Source organism: Falco cherrug, chromosome 13, assembly GCF_023634085.1.
Source record: "Falco cherrug isolate bFalChe1 chromosome 13, bFalChe1.pri, whole genome shotgun sequence".
Taxonomy (NCBI): domain Eukaryota; kingdom Metazoa; phylum Chordata; class Aves; order Falconiformes; family Falconidae; genus Falco; species Falco cherrug.
Window position 1 is genome coordinate 23,768,253 of NC_073709.1, and position 25,179 is coordinate 23,793,431.

General features: G+C 45.1%; 1 protein-coding gene across 3 annotated transcripts; it reads right to left on the reverse strand.

Annotated features, from left to right (window-relative positions):
• Positions 1-3,606: 3,606 nt before the first annotated feature.
• On the reverse strand, positions 3,607-25,179 carry RD3 (RD3 regulator of GUCY2D). Of its 3 annotated transcripts, XM_055725602.1 has the most exons (4): positions 25,022-25,179; positions 14,193-14,502; positions 6,165-6,478; positions 3,607-5,497 (listed from the first exon to the last, which is right to left on the reverse strand). In XM_055725602.1, exons 2-3 carry the CDS (start codon positions 14,486-14,488, stop codon positions 6,181-6,183), a joined length of 594 nt encoding a protein of 197 aa, XP_055581577.1. In that variant the 5' UTR covers positions 14,489-14,502; positions 25,022-25,179; the 3' UTR covers positions 3,607-5,497; positions 6,165-6,180. The 3 variants fall into 3 exon arrangements, with proteins under 3 accessions (XP_055581577.1, XP_055581575.1, XP_027665018.2); XM_055725600.1 differs by having other exon boundaries at positions 3,607-6,478; XM_027809217.2 differs by lacking the exon at positions 25,022-25,179 and adding an exon at positions 24,407-24,913 and having other exon boundaries at positions 3,607-6,478.

Here is a 25,179-nt window from a genome sequence, read left to right on the forward strand (position 1 = left end):
GCTCTCTGTTCGTACGCTGTTCTCGGGGTGACAGTGGTGTGCGGAGGGTAGCAGGAGCTGGAGGAATCTGTACTTGCCTGGTTAGAAAGCTGCTGCCCATCTCCTGGTCAGTCGGGGCTGGGCAATCTGTCGGCAGGTGGCATTGCTGTCCAGCTGCGCTGTCACGGAAATTGCTTGCTTGCTTGTTTGTTTCTTTCTTTCTTTCTTTTACCTTTGGACATTGGCTTTGCACTTTCTTATTCTGAAACCCTATAATTAGCCTGTGAAGACCTAATTATGTGTTGTTTGTGGGGAACATTTGTTATTGCTGTCCGATGAATTTAATCCAGTCTTTGTTCGTTTCTTGCTTTTGGCTGCGCTGTGGAGACAGTAGTCTGTCCTGCTGGTGCTTCTGTGCTGAAAGCAGAAGGAAGCCTGTGACTTCTGAGTAGCTGAATGCAACAGGAGCAAGTTGCCGAGAGGCAGTAGGGACCTGGAAGGACCAGGTGCTGTTGCATCATCCCTACCTAAGGCTGCTGAGTTCTTTAGAAACTGCACCTTGCTCTTTTCTCTCTCTTAAATGCCAGTGCCAGAATATAGAAAAAAACATACCTGAGGAGTATTGCATTGTCACTGTTTCATACTGCATCTGGTTATTTAAATAGTCTTCAGACTAAATTAGGTGAGATCTGTTGCTTTCGGCAACCTGACGCTTCAGAGAATAAGGTTGGAAAAGGTATTGAACATAGACTGTGACCTGACTGAGGCCTCTTCAGAACTGCGATCGCTAAACAGGTGTAACAGTAATTACATTCCGAGTTGATACTCTGCAGAAAACAGTGCTCTTTCCCACACTTCTGTAGTATCTGCTGCTGGGTTGGGTTAGATTTATTCGGTAGAGGCAAAATGAAATTGTGACTAAATTATAGAGGTGAGGTGCTACAATCTGGTTGTCTAGCCAAGACCCTAAGAATTTATAATTTTCTGAAGTGGACAGTGTACACAGATAACCATAATTTGCCAAATAATTCACTGTGCTTCTTGTAGCTGTTTTCTTCACCTTTCTATATGTTTATTAAGATCTCATCCTGCAAATATTTTCCCTTGGTTTGGGAATATCTTTGCGCAGCCATTGTACAGAAAATACATGGTAGTAATTGGGAGACCTGGGCCCAAGACCCAGCTCTCGGGGCCAGCACAGTATCTTTCTGATGTAAGCCAGCTTGAAACATGGCTTTTCTGATCATACAAAGGGAGAAAGATCCCTTGTGCTGGCAGCCCACGGCGTGGACAGCAGTACCAGGGAAAGGCAGGCGCCGAGATCATGATGTCTCTGCCCGGCACAGGTGGGTAGAATTGAGGGAGGCTTGATAGCGCTTCCTCTGTTGCAGGAAAACCAAAAAGGCTTTGACTCGTGCAGCCCGGTGCTTCTCAGTGCTCTGCCCGGGTTTTGGGCAAAACTACGGTGCAATGTCCTTTTATCAGGGAGGTGTAACAGAACACAGAAATATCAGAATGACCATCCAGTCAAGGCCTAGATGTCTAGTCGTCCTTCAGGGAGAGGTCTACAGCAGTGTTTTGGGGAAGTAGCGTAAGCAACAACACAGAGATTTGCTTGTCCACAGCTTATGGCAAGGAGTGGCTTTAAGCCCTGTGCTGTAGGCTGCACCCTGACCACTGTAGTTTGCTAACCCTCTGACACACAGTCCCCTTCTGGAGCCACTCATCTGTCTGGTCTCCAGAATGTGTTGAGCAGTGCAATCCACATTTCAATAATACTTTGCGGGAAAAATTACTTTCTTTTGTTTAACGTATGCATGCTTTGCATATACGAGGCTTAGCACAGGGAGCCCTGAGCCACCTGGGGCCATCTGCTAATATTAAGGTGTTCTAGTACCTGGGATCAATTACAGAATGAACAGGAGTGACTCAAAAGTATCTGGATACAAAACATCCATTTTGTCACTTTTATCTTCTCATTTCGTGGCAATGCTTACTGGTTAATTTAAGACATGCTTGGAAGCATGTTGATGGAGACATTCAAGGTTGTATATGTAAACCACTTAGCTTCAGAGAATTTCAGACCTTTGCAGTTGTTTAATCCTGGTTATTTAGCACCTTAAATCTTGGGATCTGTTTGTCGAGGCAGCAAGATAGAAGGTAGGCAGCTGCATTTGTAGCCTGTAGAGGGAGGATGGGCTTTTTGCTTTCAATCTAGTGCCTTTATCATTCTAGCCTTCCTCCTTTGATACTTACACAACATACAGTAGGGCAGTGGAACAGCTGTTGTGTTTGGTTAGATGTGGACAGATTATATTTCAGGCAATCTTTAATTAAAAAGACAACAAGTACCCAAAGTTGTTTTATATTTCACAGCTTTGCTTTAATTCTCTTGAGATTCCATGACTAAATGTGTAAACAGTGCAATCTCAGCAGGCAGGTATTTCCTGCGAAGCTTCCTCCGGTTCCCCACGGCATGATAGCTGTCTGAACTATATGTTGACATGGGTGAGGAACCTCGCCTCCTGCACACCTTTGCCAGCTACCGCAGCCGGTGGGCCAGGCTCGTCTGTAGAAGCACAGAAGCAGGGCTGGACAGTCTTGGGTGAGTAGTGACTCTGAGGAATGTTAGCCACTTGAAGCTGAGCCGTGCAGCCGAGCTGCTATAGAGGTGTTGCCTTTACTTGTTAGAACGTATAGTAATTCTAGGACTGCTTTTTTCTGGGTGTAACAACGTCCTTTGGACACTGTCAGCAGTGGGGCAACGGGGATGCTCTGGGCTAATACCAAAATCCTTAGAGAGGATGATTCTTGTTCAGTTTACCTGGTTTTTTTTAATGATGTTGTGCTGCTATTTCACTTTTTATTCTTCTTAATTCATTAAGACACAAGACTAGCTCTCAGGAGGGGCTAAGAACAGATCAGAGAGTCTCATCAAGGCCATGTAGAAATGTTTTGGGGTTTTGTGGTCTGTTGTTTTTTTTTTCCCTCCACAATATTTGCCCAGGAGGAGCAGAACTGTAGAATCAAACAGTTGTCGGTGAGGACCTGATGTTCATATTACACAAGTTTCATGAGAGTTTAATTTAGACCAGCATCAGTCCAGCTTTAAGGTCTGCAATGGATCATTTGAGTTAACTTCATCAAAAAGCAATCTAGTTTGCCCATTGTGTCTGCCCAGTGCCATGGACTGTAGCACAGTAGGTGGGGACAATCAGGAGATGCAGGCTCCTGATTTGAATGAAAATGGTAATTTAGCCATACAAAATGTGGAATTAGGGCAAGGCAAACATGAGTGGGTAGTTGTTGCCGCATGCTGTGACCAAAGGATTATTTATGGTTCAGTCTACAGCATTCCTAAGAAAAATGAGCACCACAAGCACCATGCGGCAGTCGTGCATCCTAACCACCTTCCTAGCTTTGCTTTGGTACCTGCTGGTGCACACACAATGCAAAGTCTCCAAGCAGCTGGCTATAGGCAAACATGGTACTACTTTTATACCTTTAAGAGTACTAGATGGTATGTAGTAAGAATAGAAACCTTAGCTTGGTATCAGAGTATCACTTTTTCATCAGATACACAGTCCAGTGTAACTTGCAGAAGAGGTACAGGGAGAATGATACTACTTAAAAGTTTGGATTACATTTTATTATGGAAATAGAAATGATAGGTAAGTTGACCCAAAACAGCTGTCACAGGCACTGCCCCAGCCTGGCCTCCCTAACATACATGGCTTTGACCAAAGGTTAGATTTGTTTCCCTTTGCTGGCTGTTAAATGAGAATGGTATCTGCTCGCTGGAGGTTGTTAATGAAGGACAGAGTATGACCAGAGGCTGCTGTGATAGTGTGAACACCCTTCAGGTGACTTCCTTGGCTTTGTACATTGGTGTAGGGAAGTTAATTAGTCTTGATTCTCCTTGAGAAAAAGTGAGCACACTACAGACACTGTACTGTAACAAAGACCTTTATGTCAGTGTGTCCTGTCTCTCCCAGCAGTCCATCAAATATTGCATCGATACAGTCAATGCTGAAGGTGTCAAATAGAACGTGAGCGCAAATAAAATGACTACAGAGCTGTAGCTTGAATTTCATGAATTCATCTCAGCCTTCAGTACCATACAGTGGCTTGCAAATATATATTAAAAAAAAATATAGTTAACTTTATTCCAAACAAGAATTTTCTGCAAATTGTGGTGATCCCTTGCTAGAGATCCCACATCTTCTAGACATCTAGGGCTATGCTAAGTATGCCAAGCCTTTGCTTTTACTTCACATACACAATCACATTACTTCACAAGGACATACAGCTGAAAAACACCAAGCTGATTGTCAGAAGGCTTTAAACTCTCCCTCATTGACCTAGAGTTGAAATAGCCTGTCCCAAACTGGATGCTGTATTTGGAAGCCCTGAGCTTTTGATTAGAAGTGAGCTTCTGCTTTCTGTCCCTAGGAGGGTTCCTGTCAGCTGTGTTTACCAAGTGACTGGAAGCTAGAGCCCGGTGCTAGTCAGAAAGCCTTGTCTTCAATCTTAGCCCAGAGGGGATAGAGGAAGAGCCAGAATCCCAGAGTCTTAAAGAGCTCTTAAGGGTTTCATTTTGATCTCTGTTTCATGCTGCCCTCCCCCATCTCCGAAAAAAACTGCACGTTTCTACTCTAGGATAGATTTCATGTACTGGAATTCTTCCCAGAGTTGGCACAGCTTCAAAGGCTTTTATCTTGGCTGTAGTACCCACATGCTGCTGCAGAGATCCCCACGGAATAGTCTCTGAAACGGACAAAAGAACAACAAAGCTACAAGGTCCTACAGGAGGCTGTACCCTCGCTGGGATGATTCCCCAAAAGCCAGTCATACAGGGAAATCCCTCTCCTCCTTCCACGTCTCCTGTTGGCCACCCCAAGGCATCCTAGCCCTTGGCTTCTCTGCAGGACCCATGATTTTCAGAGTGTGCCATTCTCTTTGCTTTGTTGGTAAGAGCTCTCCCTCCAGCTGCTGAGTTAGGGCCCTGGTAGCTTTTCCTTAGCAGCATTTTCCGGTTTCTTCAAGGTCTCAGCAGAACCGTGCTGGCCTACAAGCCACTCAGTTTGCACTAAGGATTCATTTGTAATAGTATCGACTCACTGGCCTGTGATATGGGAATGCTCTCTTCTGAGCACTCACGACAGAAGACGGAGAACAAGCCTACATCTGCCGGAGCTCTTCAGCTACTCACAGCAGCAGGTTGGCAAAATGGTCTCAACAACTGCAGCAACAAGGAGCCCTGCAGATAAACGTTTATTCTCTTCACCCTTTTCTGTACATTGATACTATACTACTCTTTCAGGCTTAGCCGTAGACATTAATTTCAGTCCGCTAACTTATTACTGGGATGTGGGGTAGAGCACTTACCTCAGCAACACAGAACACTGAGGACCAAGAACAGCATTTGACACAGCACTGATGTATCCACCTGTATATCTGTACAGCAGGTTGTTACATTTCTATCTACTCTGAAGGTGCAAGGTTCAGGGAGTTCTGCCTGCACAAGAGAGAAAACACCCAAGAAACCTGAGCATGCATAAACTGGTTGCTGTGGAATAATATTGGTCTTTCATCCAAAAAAGCTTGGGTCTGTTTCTACTTGGGTCAAATTGTGAATTGTCAGCAAAAAGCTGATCAAGAGCAGTGCTGAGGTTACCTATGAAGTTTCTTGTAGCACTAAGGAAGTTTATTAGCCAGAAAAGAAAGTTCAGTTCCAAATCAGATACTAACTTTAATTCACAGGCCTGATCCTGCAAGCCTTACTCATGTAAGTGTCTGTCTTGCTTTCAGCAAGATTGAACCAGCCAGCAGCTCTCACTAGCTTGGGCCAAAAGCTTTTATAGATAACTACATCCAGGCTGGGGTGGGGAGAGGGTGGAGGAGAAGACAGACATTGCAAAACTAATTCATTTTCCACAAGAAAGCAATCATAAAAATGAGATAGTAAGCAAGCCTTGCCCTTAAGGTTACTGAATAGCTAGTAAATTAAAGGAAAGGCTAGCACGTTTGGTAATAAATTGTGTCACACACTGCGGGCATCAGCAGCAGTTACTATGGATGCAGCTTCCAAGAGAGACAGGTAGGAAGAGAGAGCTGGAACGAGGAAGAAACAGTAGAGCTAAAAAAGGGTTAACTGGGGTTTTGAAAGATTGCTGTCTAAAAACCTTATTCAGTATAGAGTCAGTAATCCTTGGTGCTCCGAAATTCTGGCATGCTCCAGACCCTCCTGGTGGCCTGGGTACCCCGTTCCACATCTTCAGAGATGGTCTTGATGTCACTGATGAATGGGGAAATCCTGGACCGAGATTTAAACGTTGTTAAGGAGAGGCTGGTTTTGTTCTTTGTGTTCCATTGCCTGGCAAGCTTCTTGGCCTCTTCCTCCTCTTTGATCTTCTCAGCAGCTTCCTGCAGGACGGAGCGGAAGAGCCGGGATACTTCCTGCACTTCTGGTTCATATTCAGTAACGAGTTGCCGGAATCTGAAAGCAGAGTCAAGGCACAGCTTTGATTAAAAACAACAAATTACAGATTGCTGCCAAGTCACTGTGCTAGGCTTGGAACTTGCACTCTCCTGCAAAATGGGACTCTCTGGACGGAAGGGAACAACAACAGGGAGGGGCCATTAAAGTCTCAAAGGTCTCTCTTTAAAAATCCCAAGCAAGCCTGAGAATGTAAGGAAGCAGTGAATCACTATTTCTCAGAAGCACAAGAAATTATAGGGAGCACCAAACAAAGCTAGAAGGTGGCAAGTTTGAAACGGAAGGAAGTGCTCTTTTCACACACCACCTATTATATCAGAACTCCGTGCTACCTGCAGCTTAGGAAACAAAATGATTAGACAAGTTTGTGGAAAATGTCCTCATCACTGCTGATTAAACATGATTGTCCAAATGCAAATCCTTGTTCAAGTACTCCCTGAACTGCTGCTTACCAGAAGCTGTGGATAAACCAGGGAAAGTCCCACTAGACTTCCCCTGTTTCGGATTCTCCTTCCCCAGAGCATCTATGGCACCAATGGCCACTAGACAAACAAAAAACATGTAGAACTCTGTTAGATATTTGGTAGTCGCTCAATATTTAAATTTTAGTGAAGTGGTATTTCATCTTCCTAGGGATTTCTCTTAAGATTGGCTTAGCTGGTAACACCTTGATTGGCAGCACAATGCTGTAGCTAATTAGACAACTACAAATTACTCCAGTGCCTTCTCAACAAAAAGCTCAAAATTTTATTTTTTTTATGTTTATTAAGCTAGCTTAATACCAGGGAAGTGAAGAATTACCTTGTTTATTTTGCAGGTGAGGAAGATGAGATGCAGAGCAGGATAGTTTTCTTGAAGTCGCTGAGCCAAAAAGAGAACATACCAGTCCTGACACCTTGTTGGGTGATTTGGTCCCCAGCCTGGGATCCACAGCCTGGTCACTGATACTCTTATTGTTCCGTAGTAGTATGCATTTAAACAGATGCTAATACAGCTACTCCTCTAATAAGTATTCAGTTCTTAATATAAAAATTCTATCTACAAGCAGACACAGAGCTAACTTAACAGAAGCTAAAGTGTGTAAGGTCTGTAAGCATTGTGATATTTTCTCTCCAGCAGAACCAAACAAGGATGGAAAACTGTAGGACTGCATTTAAATAAGCTTAATACAGCAGAAACTGTTAGAGGAAGATCTTGCCTCTTGTGGGGTTTTTTTGGTAAGCCCTAGGGACGTAACAAGGAGTTTAACATACTATGGAACTGCGCTGCTTAATGGCGTACCAATGGGTACCTAAGATAATCAGGACAGAAGGAAAACCAGAGATGAAACAAAAAGACTCTTTGTACATTTATGCCTTTTGACTCTTACTGTGGAGGCCTGGTATTGGAGATACATCTTAACATCATGCTGTATCCCAGGTACATCAGTGTGCTTCTCTCACAGCAGGTGTTGGCAGCTATGTGTACAGCTGTGGAGGCACCAGTGTTGCCTGCTGAAGGAACTCGGTACCAGCAGAAGCACCAGTCCCTTTCAGGGTCAAGTTAGAGGAGTTTGACACAAAACCTACCAAAGTCATCAAGATGTTCCTTGACAATTTCAGTTGCTTCCTAATTTCCCTCCCCCACCCCCTGCACCAAAAAACTTCTAAACTTTGAACATTTGGGTGCAAAAAGCCTCTGAGCCACTGTAGTTCACACTGCTACATAAGTACTTACACAATGATGCTAAACTGAACTGTGCAGAGCCTAGAAGAGCAAGAGACTAGGTCTTACTAAGGGTCAGCACGTAACAGCAGTAACAGAGATTTTGCTGTACATTTGCAAACATTCTTTCTGCCTTCTGAGGCAGCACTTCAGTTGCATTATCAAAGAACCAAAAATACAGTTTTCACAATAAATACACTTTTCCCTTTATCCTAGCCAGAAGCATAGACAGAGTCGTCCATCAAAACCTAAGTCTTTGCAACACCATTATTATTATTAAAGCACCTTCAAATGACTTTTATTGCAGAGGTGAACTGAAGGCGTCATTCTGTTATTTGAGCTCCATGTGTATTTTAAAGACAGGTGCTGTCATTTTATATATATTTTATATATATATATTTATATAAATATGTATATCAGTACATCCTCTTTTGTGTTGGCAATTGTGCACCCAAAAGGCCTCATCACTGTCTCCAGTTTTAGAGGCTGCGTATGTCATACTGCTGGTTTGTGGCTCCAGAGCCCGTAGCAGCATGTGTCAGGCTATTACTGGACCAGTAACTGGCTCTGGGAACAAGAGGGAAAATGGTTGGTATGATGGCAGATTTACACCCCGAGGACAGAGCTCACATGCTAATGGCCTGTGCTGCTAATATCCCTCCCATCCAATCTAGCTGAAATAGTTTTCTAAAATCAGTGTAACTTTCCACTTCGATAGCTATCTGCCTGTTTGCACTCTTAGCTAGGGCAGCAAGGATTGTTTTGTGAACTCTGCCTTTGCTGTTAAGATTTATCTCTGACTTACCAGGACCAGCACAAAAACTACTTAATATGGATTTCAGCAGGTCTAAGAAACAAAGAGAAAGCAATCCAACAGCCTACCTGCCAGTCACCCAAAGAAAAGCCACTCTCATTCAGACAGAGAAGGGAAAGGGGGCCATTTCCTCTCCCTCAGTAGAACTAACTTTACCCGTTTATGCCCACCTAACTTCGGTGCCGGCACATTTGTGTAAGGGACAAACGTATGAAGTCCAAAAAGTGTGCATGCCACAAATATTTCTCAGCAGAAAGGATGGACAGGTTATCAGGGCTGTGGTCTAGCTAAATCAGTCTGTGTGTCAGAAAACAGATGATGTTTGCTGCAGCCACCTACGTATAATTGAAGCTATCTTCCCTAATTATCAATGAAAGCCAGTTGATGTGCTGCATGATCCAGCAGTCTGCTTTCTGCACAAAACAGACAACATACAAAAACAGTAAAACCACTGGAATCAAGGAATATGAGCTTGTATCCTGAGAATCCAACTCCACACAAAGCTGCTCACTGGAATTAAGCACACAAAATTGCACAAGGCTCACCTATCTTCTAGCACAGGTTAATGCCCTTGCACTTTTGCATGGAATACTTTCAAACTAGGCAACTGCACAACCGTATCTTGAAATCCCTCAATAGGGTTTCCTTACTCACCAGAAAAGTATACCTATCTTATTTGTGAAACAAGTTATGATACTACTGGTAGCTAACCTGTAATATATTATGCAAGTCATGCAGTCTAAAGATGTGACTGTCAATAAAACTCACCTTGAACCAGCACAGAAGCCTGGGGAGCATGTATATGCACACACAGGGATGAGCACATTCCCCAGTCCAGGCTGCGTTTTAACCACAGTTCAAACAAATATGTTCTTTAAATTGTGACCCTTCTGTTTCCTTATAGGGCCATTAGATCTTAAGAATCTGGCTGTGCTTGGCTCATACTGGCACTGTTTTGTTTTAAAGTACTGTCACCTGCCTATGTTATTCTGTAGGTCCCCAGTTCAGTAGGTTTCCCAAGTACAGTCTGAACTTTAAAGACCTGTTAAATCCAATGAAGTCCATGGACTTAAACAATATGCTTATAGTTCAGTGTATCCCTGGGTGCCTGTCTGAACTGGGAACTCTAAGTAGATTTAGTCATTCAAAGAAAACGTGGGGTGCTTAGTGCTAATGATTAGCTGCTGACTCCTGAATCTGTATTTTGAGCAGGAATTCTGGTTATATTGTAAAGCTATGAACAGCTTTGCTAGAGAAGGCTACTTGACTCCCAAAGGACTATGGCATTCACACAAACTGCAACACTTGGGGTCACATCACCTCAAACTTAAGCTCCTAATTGTAAATAAATCCATTTCTGATTTTAGTCATTTGTCTTACATTCAAGCGTACTAGGAAGTCCACTCCAGCTATATACCATCCTTAGAAAATTACAGTCCTTAGCCTGTGGTATTAATACATCTCAGAGCACCAAAATGCAGGTTTACATTTCCATATTAGGGTTTTTTGTTTCTTTCTGGGCAGAGAAGAACAGAAACCCACTGTTTCAGTTTTGCTGAAACTGAAAGCAATGAAACAGACCATAACTAGCTCTGATTAAAGATGGCAAAAATCTAGCATTCTGTGTTGACAAGCTACTAGGTTACTTGTTCAGTTTAACCAGGCAGTTAGGTACTAAAGGCCTCACCAAAATCACTGTCACTTCCTTCAAATGGCTCCAGGTTTTAATTTTAAATACAGTCGGTGATGTCCAATCCCATAACCTAAAGCTAAGTTGCACTTGAATGCAATAGCTTTATTTGTATGAGGTGAATCGGAGCCTCCAAAGACCTGATGATATTTGCAGTGTACTTGAATCCTTCCAGAATTTCAAAAGACTCAAAGAAAAGTTTCTATTGACCCGACATTCAAACAGGCAAGCTGAATCTGAAAAAAACCCTCCCATGTAAGAAGTGTTCCTTCCAGCCTCCTCCACATCTACAGAAACAAATTTATAGAAACCGTGCCTCTCAGTAGATGTGACCGTAGCCACTGAAAAGGACAATCTGAATAATCACGTAGGTCTTTGGAGAATAAAGTGATGTCTCTGACAACTCATACAGAAATGTTTTGTTCTGGCTTTGATTCTGAGCTCAGAATCTCACAAAGGAGACCTTGCATAACACAAACAAAACAAACTCCACAGTCTTGCAAGATGTATGCTGCTTGTGTTATTTTAAGTATTACATGCTTGTCAAGTATGTCAAAAAGGACTTCAGCTCTTCAAATGTCTAAAGATGGAAGGGGAAGGATCAAGCTTAATATTTCAGACAGAACCAACAGCTTCAGTAAGGTACATGCTCTGCACTTGAACTTCCAAATGCAAGCTCGTAGGTTTTTGTGAGGGTTTTGTGAAGATTTTGCTAAAAGTTGGTACATATTAAAAAGTCACAGAGTATTTAAGAGGAAACATCAGCAGTGAAATGATCTTATGATTAAAGTACTTCACTGGAAATGTAAAGATTTCAGTTAAATTCCTATTATACTTACCTTGTGCAATTTTGGGGAAGTTATTAAAATCTCCATGTTATCTCACTTTCTGAGAGGAGAATTTATCCAAATTTGGCTGTCTTCTAGTTAGATTGCATACTACTCCTTTCTCACATACGTGTTCAGCTCCTAGCATGGAAAGCCCCACTCTTTTTCATTGTTTCCATCTCAGCAATGGAGATTTCTGGACCACAGGGCTCTCGCTTAAAAACTAGAAGAGGTGTCAACTGTTCGTATTTCCAACACAAGATGAGGTGATTATCAAATAAAACTAGTACATACCAGTTTCAGACAAGCAAAATAGTTTTGTACAGCATAGTTCTAGTTCAGACGTGGAACTCTGCCACAGGGTGCCACAAATGCTGCAAGTTTACATCTGTTCACAAAAGAAAAGCAAAACCCTACAATCTAAACAAACTACTGAAAGAAAAAGCCACATGGTGCAATTATGGACAGAAGGACCACTTCTGGTTCCAGAAGTCTCCAAGTTACAAGGCACAGTAAGTTGGAGGCTATATACAAGATAATGTAATTGTCTGTACTGTTGCATTTACTTGCCTTGTTCTTTTTCTCTTTTCCTTACCCTGATGCTGCTGGTCACTCTCACATGCAGATTGCACATCAGATCAAACAGACCTCTGACCTACCCAGTTCTGCCATTTTTTGTGGCTATGACATTCCCTTTTCAATCATGGAATTGAACCAACAAAGATTATGCAAGCCTCATTTTTTTAATGTGGCTCTGCTAACCGTGCAAACTCCATAGTATGGAACAAACAAAAACATGCCACTTCTTGAATCATACTGTAATACAATTTATGATAGCCTATAGTAGCAATTTATAAGAGGATTTTTAAGAGGACAGTTTTATCCTTTCTCAATTATGCCCACACAAGTGCCCAGCCATGTTGTTGAGTATCTACTGTCAGCGCAATGCTGAATCCTGAACAACACTGAACAACCACTACAAGTTGCACTGCAATCACTCACCTTGCATGGTATGTCTCAGTTTAAAAAAACAAAACCAAAACCAAACCAGAGCAGCAGCAAGCTGTATACGGCTCAGTTTAATACTCTTTTTCTGAAGGAGATGATGGACCCTGGGGCGTTCCAACTCCAGCAACTGAAGCCTGCTCTCATGGAAAGAACCTGCTTGCCAGACAGACCTTGCTCAGTGGCCCTGGGGATGCTGAAAATAACTCTGAACCAAGGGGTTTGGAGTGGTTTGTTTACAGCATAGCTTGGAGTTATACTAATACAAGGCAGGTGCTCTTCTGAGCAAACTTTCACTGGAGAAAACTTGGCCACTGAACGATCCCAAATCTCTGATTCTGCCACCATGGCAACCTTTGCAAAAGCCAATGCCCTGTCCAGTTTGTTTCCAGTGTTCAGCCCTGGGGAAGATGAGGGCTAGAGAGGTAGCTTTGGCACCCTTTCCTGGGCACTCCTACTGTAAGACAGAGGACCAGTTGTTTCCAGCCCTCTTACAGTTGTAGTTCAGGAGCTGTACTGTATCTGGAAAACAGGTGCCAGCATATCCAGTGAGTGACTGCAAGATGCTGAGCACCCCAACGCGTATGGCCATGGCCTGCCGCTACTGTCTTCTTTCTAATCCCCACTGAAGAACACGTTGGAACAGGGGAAGTGGATTATAAAGGCCCATTTCACAATTTAGCTAAAGCAAAGTTGAACTTCAGGGTCACTACACCTCACTTGCACTTGAGCTAAGTGACAGGGTTTAACTTAGAACAGCCCTCCCAAAAGGACAAGTCACCTCCCTCCCTTCCAGTTTGAATGCTATAGCAGGCTCAGATCTATTTCTGAAGGCATTTTCGCAGAAGGTTACTCAGCTGGCAAGCAGCAAGCATATGTCTAGCACTTCAAAGGTGTAACAGCAAGTCCAAGACGCTGTGTCTACGTCTACACTGCATAAGGCAGAAGCACCACCTAGCTGTTCAAGCCAGCTGTGTGCCCCATCTGCATCCTACTCCATACCAAGGGTGCGGAAGGAGGGCAGGGCAGGGAGAAGCATGCAATCCCCCCTTTCTCTCAGAATACCTAGCTCACAGGCTGAAAAACACAATAGCACTTTTTGGCTAGTCTGGACACTGGGGACAAGTGCCTCAGTAGACCTGCAGAACAGCTTAAATCAAGGAAGGAAGGCTCCAGTGAGAGTGGATAAAAACCATAGCAGGTTGTTCGGAAGCTGTGGAGTCTCCACTCTCAGAGATACGGACAGGACAAGAGCCTGAGCAACCTGATCTAACTTTCAAGGTGGCCCTACTCCAAGTAGGAGGTTGAAGCACATACCTCCAGAGGTCCCTTTAAACCTCAATTATTCTAAGATTCTAAAGACTGAAGCAAAAACCATCACAATACTGAAACAGTTCATCATGCAAGATAAAGCTTCTGGCTGCTCAGGCGCATAAAGCACTCAAGCCAGTCTCAGAGGGAAATGGCATTTAGTAACTATTTGGAGGACCCTATACCATGTTAGACTGACTTGAAACATGAGATTTCCCTTATTTTGCAAAGATGCTGTCCCAGCATGGCTTATGATAAAGGATGCCAAGGTTCTGTTGGCCCTAACAACTCTCTTGCTCCTCACATATCATGAAGTGGAGAGGGGGAAAGGAAAGGTCTGTATCATCACATCTTTTACTGTACCTGAGTATGACAGGCCCACAATAGGAAGGATGTATTTTGGTACACATATCCTCCAGCTGCAGCCGTTCTCCCGGGCTGATATCATAGCTCTGCTTTGGATAGCTGACCAGCCAGCCGTAGTCCACCCCAGTCTTGATCTTGCGATACTCGTTCTCCCGCTCTCGCTGCTGCTTCTCTGCCTGCTTGGTCTGCCAGCTCAGCTCCATCATTAGTGTCTCAACCACCATTTCTGTGGGGCTCCTCTGGGAAATGCGGCTTGTGGGCTCATTCCACCTGAACCAGGATGCCAGTGACATAGTGCTCTGTGTGTCTTCATTGGGAGTGGGTTGAGGGGAGGGAGGGAGAGAAGAAGAACAGTGTCATCATCAACACACCTCAACCAAGAACATTCTCCCCCGCACACCCCTCAAGTCTGTTATTCAGCTAAAAGTGCTACTGGATTAGCCACTTAGAACTAATTGGTGCTGAGCACCTTGAGAAAGCTCACCCATAGCAGCCAGCTTGTGCAGAGGACAAGACAAAGGGTGAAGAGGCAGAGTTTCCCTTGAAGTTCTAGTCACCGCGTAGTTAAAACGACAGTCACAATTCTTACATCTGAAGTCAAGTTATAAGGATACCTCTCTCCCTTCAGATTAGGCTGGCGAAGCATTCTGCCCACACAGAAAAGCTGGGGCTAGGGTTTACTGGTCTGACCCCTCATGGGAGGGCACAACCTTGCAGCAACTCTACATGCAAAACCTCAAGATTCCAGCCAGCAGGAGATCCTTATGGAGGAGGGCAAGATAGGTGACCTGGTGTGGTGGGTTGACCCTGGCTGGACACCAGGTGCCCACCAAAGCTGCTCTGTCACTCCCCTCCTCAGCTGGACAGGGGAGAGAAAACAGGCTCATGGGTTGAGGTAAAGACAGGGAGATCACTCTGCAATTACTGTCACAGGCAAAACAGACTCAACTTGGGGAAATTAGTTTATTTCTAATCAAATCAGAGTAGGATAATGAGAAATAAAACTGAATCTTAAAAACACCTTCCCCCCACCTCTCCCTTCTTCCCAGGCTCAACTTTACTCCCAAATTCTCTGCCTCCTCCTCTTCAGTGGCACAGGGGGACAGAGAACAGGGGCTGCAGTCAGTTCATCACACGCTGTCTCTGCTGCACCTTCCTCCTCAGGGGGAGGGTCCTCACACTCTGCCCCTGCTCCAGCCTGGGGTCCCTCCCCCAGGAGACAGTCCTCCATGAACTTCTCCTACATGGGTCCTTCCCAGGGGCCACGGTTCTTCACAAACTGCCCCACGTGGGTCCCTCCCGCGGGGTGCCGTCCTTCAGGAGCAGACCGCTCCAGCGTGGGTCCCTGCAGGGTCACAAGCCCTGCCAGCAACCCTGCTCCAGCCTGGGCTCCTCTCTCCATGGGGCCACGGGTCCTGCCAGGAGCCTGCTCCAGCGTGGGCTTCCCACGGGGTCACAGCCTCCTTTGGGCACCCCCTGCCCTGGCGTGGGGTCCTCCCCGGCTGCAGGTGGGGATCTGCTCCCACTGACCTCCATGGGCTGAGGGCACAGCCTGCCCCACCGTGGGCTCCACCGCGGGCTGCCGGGGCATCTCTGCGCCGGTGCCTGGAGCCCCTCCTGCCCCCCGTCCTGCACCGACCTGGGGGGCTGCAGAGCGGTTGCTCTCGCATAGTCTCACTCCTCTCTTCTGATTGCTGCTGGTGTTGCACAGGTAGTTTTTTTCTCCCTTCTTAAATATGTTATCCCAGAGGCACTACCACCATCACTGACTGTCTTGGCCTTGGCCAGCAGTGGGTACATCATGGAGCTGGCTGGCATTGGCTCTATCAGACACAGAGGAAGCTTCTAGCAGCTTCTCACAGAAGCCACCCCTGTAGCTCCCTTGCCACGCAAACCTGATACACGTGGGTAAGTTTGCAGCTGCTGTAAGGTAAGTGGTAGAGTTCACCTGTACTTTCATAGGTACTGGCAGGAGTAACAGCTGCATTTACTAGAAGGCCAGGCAGAGCTTTAACTATTTAGCAAATGTGTTGCTGCATGCAGGAAAGGCTATGCTACCTTCTACAAGCTGAAGTCCAACTATTAGCTATGCTGGAAGACCACACCTTAGTAGCTACCACTAGCACCAAGGGAACTGGGGCTGGGCTGAGAGGGAAGTGGCGGCGCGCCAAGGTTTAAATGTATTACTTCTCAGTGAAAGGTTTCTGCTGCTGGGGAGTTATCCAGCACTTAGAAAGCAGAATAAACTGCACCAATCAGCTCTGCAAAAGACTGAATGAGCTCCCCACCCAGCCAATACCTTCACATAGTCACTTCAAGAGACAATGCATGGAACAGTTATTGCCTATTGTATTTAAATACAATGGCATTCAAAGCAGGCACTAGGGACCTGAACAGGAGCAAAACAGCATCTGTTTCTTCACACAGCACACTTACGTGCCTTGTTGCTCCCTTCAGTTACCCCCCAGGGAGAAGAGGTGCCACAAATAATGGTTGCAGCTGGGATTACCAAAAGGCTACTCCTGGCAACGACCCAACCAGGACACGGCATCAAAAGTTAACATAAGGGCAATGGAATAAAGTGCCTGATTCCGCAGGACCTGAGCAGATCTTCACTATTGAGACACAGACATGCAGAGAGACATAAAAGGGAGAAAAATATGCTTTTGATTTAAGCTGCCATATTGGGGCCTAGAGCCTTAAGTGACCATGCAAATCACCAGAAGCTCATAACTACCCCGTACTCCCACTAGAGCTGGGAGCCATGAGCTCCCAGACTCCCTAGAAGAGCAATGGTCAATTGGATTGTGCCTTCGGTGCCTGGAAAACCATCACCATCTGCACCAGACGAGAAAGATACTCCAGTTGCTTTCATGCCTTTATCTGTTGCTGTAATGTAGCCTTGTTCTCTTTCAGAAATGTTTATATTATGTAAATATATCACACCATTAAAGGAGAATGCACCAAAAACCTGGCTAGTCTTCAGTGTCCCAAGTTTGAAATTATTTCAGGGTCTAATGCTTAGGCTTTTCTAGAATCAGGAAGTTTGCCAAACTGCATCAAAGGACAGTTTCCTATATTCTACCTCTCCCAGCAAGCAACACCAGTTTCTTCAGAAGGAAGACACAAAAGGGCTGAAAACTTCCACAGGACACACAGATCTAGCTACCTAGGTGTGGAAGGCCACAGGTACTCTTCTGAGACTGTATAAACACTAACACCTCTGCTACTTTACAGTGCTTACACACAAGAGAGAGCTGTAGTGACTATTTTCGCCCTGGAGTATCAGCTATGATCATCCTTATGATAGCAGCCATAGTCAGCAGCCGCTGGAAGTAATCCTGCTCCTGTCTCATTTCTGTGCTCTGGAGGAGGAGGAGCAGCAGGTCCCTTCATTTGCTTTCATCGCCAGGGTGACTCCAGCTAACAGCGCAAACCACCACACAGCACTCTGGCTGCCTGCCGCTGGCCGACTTGCACAAGACACATGAATGAACTCAGGTTGGAATTGATGTGCCGACAACCTCAACTCCGTAATTCCACCATCCTAACATGTACCTGGATCTTGCTACATGGTGGCCTCTACTCACCATTACACATTATTAAAAATTAAGATCCTTAAGACTTAAAGACCTTTTCCTTGGTCTTCTCACCCCTTATGTATCGCATAGGTAAGCCCTGCTAGCAGAATTGAGCAGCATGACAGACCACAAGCTGTTGTAAATTATTTTAAAGTCTCCTGTTTCTTTGCAGCTTATGTGATGACAGCAATTTTTCATAAATTTTACAGGTACCTGACCAATTAAGTTAGTATTATTTCCATTTGCACCATCGTCTGATGAAGGTGAGCATGTCCTTCTGTATTTTACCAGCAAAGGGTCAGCTTACTTTGCGCTTATTCTAGCTATGACCTGGTCTCACGTTGGTTTAACTGTGCTGACTTTAGTGGCATTAGGTGTAAATCAGTATAAAGCAGCATAACTGTGAACCTGAGAAATGTCCTTCCAGCTATCCCTAGCTCACCAGCTGCTTCATTAGAAGAGGAGCAAGAGGGGAATTTAGTGGTCAGAACTGGGAAAGAGAGCAAGGAGACCTGAGCTCTAATTTGACCTGCCCTGGCTTTCACATAGTCCTGGGCTGTTCTTACTGCCTTAATGTTTTTATCATGCACGTCTCCCTCAAAGCAAGTAGTTCTGCATGAGGAGAACCGTTTTACCTAGCACTAGTATTGCAGAGGATGGTGAGTTAGAGAACTAATTTTGGATACCTTGTCTGAGCAAAGCCTGCTGATCCTGAGCTTTGCACTGTGCCAGAGCTTTTGTAAAGCACTGATAACAGGCAGACTTGCATTTGATACAGGAACATGAATGCCACCAACTCTGAACGGGACTTCCACTTGTCTCCCACACATTACTTGAAAAATCTGCTTCCAAATGAGAAGAATATAAAGTAAGGAAAGCACCTCACCTGCAGCTGAAATGGCCTGTTCTCAAATGAAGGAAAATCCCAGGCAGCTTGTGCTCACTGTTCCTAAGGGAGTCTTGTTTGTACGAGATTGTTTCCTTTCCCATCCCTCATCCATCATCTCCTTCTTTTGAGAGCTGGAAACTGGCCATCTCTATTTAGCAGGCTCGACAAGCCACCACTCTTCCCACTACTGGTCTTTGCAGCCTGCAGAAGATACTGTGGGCTCCATTAATTGTAGCTGCTGTTTTTAATTTAAAGTTCACATGCAGGCTAATCATTAAATGACTCAAAATGACTCTCCTATTTGGAAAGACTCAAAGGACTGTCGGCAGGATGTGGGCAACTAAAGGAAGGCAAAAGTTTCAGCCCGAGATTCTTATTGGGGAAAAGGACAAATTTATACCTTGCAAGCATTCATGTTAAAATTATTAAAAGAAAGAGACATTGCCCCATCTGAATACAGATCTTTGTGTTGTACAGTCAGTCCATTTTCTGATTCCCTGTAAGAGGCTATCCTGGGAGCTGACGAACAACTCTGGTGTTATCCAAGCAAAACTTCAGAGAGGTTTACATAAGTTCTACTCCAGAAACAGATCTGGGTTTCAAGCCTTTTGCTTCATCAACCCTAGGTCTTTGTCTAGAAGACAAACCTTCCCCTCACACTATTGACTGCAAGTCTGACTAACCACCTCACAGAGTTTTAAGCGTACATTTACCTTAGCCGTGTTAAAAGTCTGGAATGTCTCACTTTTTCTCTCTCACACAGCCTCTGAGGGGTTTCTTCAATTTTTAGTGATTACTAGTAAGCTCCCCCGAGAATTTTTCATGTAAAGGTTTCTTGTTTGCTTTAGTTCTAAAGAAGCTTTTTACCTCTTTCCAAATCTCATTTTTGTTCTCTATATTGTCAGCAATTCCTGCATTTTAATCCTCACCTACTTTACAGCTTTCTCTGTTCTCTGCTCATGACATGTTCTGTACAATTTCACCTCATCTTCCATCTTTTTACCTTCTCCCACATTTCCCCATGTGACTTCCTCCTCTTGGTCCAGTGAATGCACCAAAGAATAATCAGAAATACCAACATTCACATGCCTTATTTGTTTTTTTCATCTTACTAAACTAGGATTTCAGCCTTTCCTAACTTTTTTACTAACGAAGGGGGTATGCTTCCGTAGCTGGCTCTCTGGCTGTTCTTTGGCCAACTGGAGACTGTTCATATAACCTGACAGACATCAGTCTCCTTCAGTCACTTGCAGGCTAGATCACCACTTGCTAAGACTTGTTACAGCAGCGCTGCTTTCTGGCCAGTCAATCAGCCAGACCCATTTGCCTTGTAAAATATGAACTTCTGTGAAAAAAAAAATACCCTTCCATTGATCCTTTTTCTGGTTCCTAGCTTCCAACACCCTCCAGGACAGGAAAGGAGTAGGCACAGGGTAGGAAATATGCATTTGAGGGGGGAAGAGAGAATACAGCTGGACTCTCTCTAAAGGTATGTCCTCAGTTTATAAGTCTCCTGTGATTTGCCTTTGTCTTCACAGTGTGTTAGTCCAGCAGTACTACTGACAATCCTTGGTGACTCTCAGCAGTCCTAGGGATATGGTAGTTGTGTCAGAGATGAAGGAGAGAGGTCTTAAGGGGCTGGACAACTAGAAGCCTAATCCAAAGTCCTGTGATGTCAATGGAAATGCTGTCACTCAGCTGGCTATAGATAAGAGTCCCAGGAAACCCAATCATCCAGGCAAAGCATACTGACAAACTGGGCTGAGGAGCTGGTAAGTGTCTTCCCTCCCTTTTTTTGAGTGGTAGTTCCTTAGTGCCACAGTCAGAGAGCAGAGACACAGAATTTGTTCATGCAAGGTATGCACTCAACCTTTTTCCACACATGCCAGATCAGAGGGTAGCAAACAAGGAAGATTATTTCTAAAAGTGGGACAAGCTCCATCCCCAAACTGTGCTCATAATTGTACTTTAAGACATGCAGTCATGGGGAAAACAGATGATGTGAAACTGCAGAGCATGTTAAACTTTTTTTCTAATTATTTTCTTCATTAGTAAAGTTTGGATGACATTATCCAGAAAGGTCCAGTTTCCTTCAGATAGCAAAGGGTATCCAGTATCTCCCTGGACTGCAACTCACATGTAGATTAAAGCTGGTTTGGCTACACCCGTCTCTGAATTCTGTATGCGCTAACCGATGCGACGTTTAACCAGCTTCTCAGGCAGAATTTGTGGTCATGGCTATGCTGCTAGCTATACCTATGTGAAGTACATTAAGTAGCGACAGCATCGTAGATGAACCCCAAATTCTATTTCTTCTGTGATAGAGATATTGTAATTTTGTTCCAAGCAAAGAATCTTAGCAAGTTTTAATTAAGACACTGCTGCCAACACCTTCTCAATTTTATTTATATAGCCCATCATAGCTTTGTAAAAGAATCCCTGTTCTCTACTGCTTTTTTTGCAGTTAGTTACCATTATCCTCTCCATACAGAGTCTTTTACCTTACAAGGGCCCAAAGAACCCTGCTTCCTATCTGTCTGGAATCTCCCTTCTTGTTTAGTGACATGGAAGGCTACGGTGTTTACAGCTGCTTGCTACGTGATCGTAATCTCAGTGGAAATTATTATAACCTGAGCCTGAGAACCTGTATCTATCTCCCTAAGTTGCTATGAGGCAATTAATGCTGAAAAAGCAGTAGATAGAGCTTTTCAATCAAGAAACTTGAAGGCAATGCAAATATCATGGCATTAAATACAGCAGCATTTCTCAGAGACACAACTCCTGGGGACACTCAAGGGTCTGCTTATAGACCGCAGCAGAGAACCTGTGTTTTGCTTTATGAGCGTACCAATTCTCTTGTTGTGATGGACACAAGCTAGCTATCACTGGACAAAAAAAAATTCACAGTAGTTAAAATACACCCAGCGACATGACCCTGTTACCAGTAGCAAGGCATTTTGAGTAACAGGAGTACAGGGGATCAAGCCAACACTTCAAATGAAACATTATTTATTGCCAAGTCTTCATGGCTGCAGGTGTTCAAGGACAGCAAAAAGAGCCTCACAGTAGTGTCTGAAAGTGAGCTAAACGTGACAGGACACTGTGGCACCCAGCAGGTCCTTGCATGCCAGCTAATGCCTGTCTGCCCCTAGCAGGGCAGTGCTCATAGTCTCCCACCAGCCTGCCGCAGGCTGACGGCTCCCGCTGCTGCCCAGGTCTGCTTCCGAATGACAAGTGCTCTCAAAAATCTGTGAGAACCATGCTGCTGTTTGGCATACAGTCCAATTTCTGCGTTATTTTTTCTACAGCAGACTCAGCATTATAGAAATGGGCTGCCTCTTTGTCTGGTATAATTGCCACAGAGAGTTACAAGTCACTTAAGCCATTTATGAATGCACACGACTGTAAAAATCACCACTAGGTAGCATAACAGAAGGACAGACAGTCAAAGCATATCACAAGGTGCTGCAAGATAAGAGAAACAAAAGTGGTACCATTTCTACCAAAGGAAAGCATGAGTGGCCTTCTGAAAATACCCACTGTATACCACAACCTTCGTCTGTTGTGTTGTCACATTTTCTACAGCTAGTAGCCCTCAAAAGATTTGTTGTAATGAAACTCTTTAAACTGAGAATACACAAAAAATACTGCTCTCACCTCCCCAGCATTTGTGTAGTTTGTAATACATTCTTAGAGCTTCAACCTTTTAGAAAACACATCCATCTGATGCATTTTACATCTGCCTTTTGATTGCAGAAGGTGTAAAGAAACAAAAATTCAGTGTGAACTGGGCTCAAGCTCAGCTATGAATAAGAAAAGTACTTTTCAACCACTAGCCAAAACACAAAGAGAAAAGGTAGCTGCTCTAACTGGTACGGCTTCATGGTCTACAGTAGAGCTGCACTAATATAAAAGGTATTTGCTTCGCTGAAATAAATAAAAGTGCTGTGTTGATTAACTCCAGATTAAAAATCCAGCCTACAGATCTTAAAGAAAACGTGAAGGAAGGGCCCAATAGCCTAGAGTTCTACTAATGGCTAGGGCTTTCTACAAAAGATAATTTTTGTGTTATCTGCAGAAGCAAAAGGCTGGGTGTGACTCAAATCTGCTTATGAAGCAGAGTAGCATTTTACAGTTTGTCTACTTATCAGAGCAAATGAGTTCCATCTGCTGAGAAACAGGACTATTTTCATGCCAAATTCCCACTCATGCTTTAAACAATATTTTCTAATAGCAACCATAAAAACACCCTATCATATACAACTTACACTGGACTGCTACCTAAACCTAACGAAGCCAGGAAGTTAAACCACACTGATTTGCTGTCTTTGCCTAAGTTGTTATTAAAACTCCTATATTTTGCTCAGATCTTGCTGTGGTGGATCAAACACACCTTCAATTCTATATATGACTTTGATCTCTGCAGACTACAAAGCCAGGTTTCCAGGCAGGACAGAGGGACCTAAAGCATTCTCCACTATTCACTCAGCCATGTAAATAAGAGTTCAGAAGGTAACACAGACACGTAGCTTTCCTGTTATTAATACTACTCAAACCACAAAAAAAGTATTGTTGTAATAAAGCAGCAACAGCATCTGATGGAAGGCTCCAGCACAAAAGGCTTTCAAAATTAAAACTCGGGAGAGATCCCCAGCTCATCCTTCTCTGTTCTGTCATTTTAACTACACAATGTTACTAGAGGAGCAGTAACAACACAAACTGGAGTTTCTAATATCACTGAAGATACTTATATCTATAGAATTATACGAAGTAAGAGCTTGAAACTCAGACCCAAAAGCACATTTCACCTGTTGTCAGGCTCACTGAAGTTTGGGGGGTTTTACTTATATACTTTGGCTTAGACCAGACTAAGTGCTGTAAAAACGGGTGGGTGAGATGTGCATTCTCCATCCAGACTGAGGACTGATTCTTCTGTGAAAGCAGGAGTAACTCATTGCATCATAAGGTGAGAATGCATTTTAACAGACACCTATACAACTCTGTTCAGTACTGAACCTTGGTTACAGTATCTATCAGAAAGAATCAGAATGGAGAACCCCAAGTCTCACTCTGTCTCAGTTCACTGCAGAACTGTTAGCCTAGGTGGGAGTTTTCCCTGTACTGCAGAATACGAGCAGCGGTGCTGAAATTCAGTCCTTGTGACAGGAGTTACTTAAAAATACACATTGTCTTAAAACTAGCACCCAGCAAAAGAACACTAAGTTTACAGTTCAAAAACTTAAGCCTCTCTTTGTAGAGATCACATACAGCATAGGGAACAACCAGCCAAGCTCTGGGAAAGCTCGTGCTTTTCTTCCTGTAATAGCTGTACGACCCACCTACGGCCCATCCACAGAGAGCAGCCATATAAGCAGTGAAGAGCGGTGTCTTGAGAGAGATTTTAATTAATGCGTTAGCATTAAGAGATGTACAGCACAGTCTATTCTCACACTGCCGTAACTCCAAAGCCATCTGACCGACCTTAGTGGTACCACTCTGGGGTTACTAAACATTGGACGTCCACACCGAAGACACTTAGTAGGGCAGGTGTCTAATTGGAGAGATCTTAAACGAGAGTGGCATACGCATAAAGCGGCATAAACCTGGCTTTCCTGCTCGGCTGCCTGTTCCTTACGGAAGCGGTCACCCAGCGCTTCTCCGTGTGGGCGGCCGTGCCCGAGCTCAGCCCGGGAGCGCTGCCGGGGCACCCGGCCCTCCCCTGCCCACCCGTCCCGCCTCACCTCTGGTGGCCGCGGACCCAGGGCGAGCGAAGAGGGGACCAGGACGAGGACGTGGCTTGAAGTCAAGCCTTCCCGACCGGCGCTGCGAGCTCCAGCGCGCATCGGGGCAGGGATTAGCCCCGGTGACGAGGAGTACCAGCTGGGCTTACCGCGGTGCTCTGGAGCCCGCAGGGCTCGCCCCGGCACCTCTGCAAGGCAGCTGCCCGCCAAACGCCTGGCACCGCTCCACTTCGGCACCTGTTTGAAAATCCCTCCAAAACCCGAGAACTTTTGTGGGGTTTTGTCATCTGCGGCTGAGCCGGCACTTTGAAGAAATCAACGTAATTCACAGAATTCGGACTTTCTAAAGTGGTTACGGCAGGGCCGCTGTTTCACCCCCGGCCCCTCGCCTCACGGCCCGCCCGCCGCTCCCTCGCAGGAGCCCCTCGGGCCGGGCAGCGGTAACCGGCCGCACCGGCGGCAAAGGCGCAAACCGGGAAACCCCCGCCCCGCGCTCTTGGCGGCAAAGGGCCGGGGAACGCGGCGGTCCCCGCCGCTCGGCACCGCCGCCGTCCCGCCGGACGCCCCACGGCCGCAGCACCCCGCCCGCCGCCGGCAGCGTCACCTCCTCCTTACCGCGGTCACCCGCTCCCGTCCCGCCGCCGACGCTGAGGCGAGCGGCCGCGCCGCGCCGGGGCAGCACCGCCCCAACACCGCCCCTTCGCCCAAGTTGAGCGGAGCCGCCGCTGGCCGCCCGCTGCCGCCGGCTTCTGGCGGGCGGGGGCGCACCCGCC

Bases quoted from the DNA above. Each gene is read 5' to 3' on its own strand.
- RD3 (XM_055725602.1), bottom strand. From the start codon at position 14,488: ATGTCACTGGCATCCTGGTTCAGGTGGAATGAGCCCACAAGCCGCATT. The intron at 6,479-14,192 runs GTACAGTAAAAG...CTCTGCTTTCAG, and splicing joins TGTGGGCCTGTCATACTCAG to ATTCCGGCAACTCGTTACTG.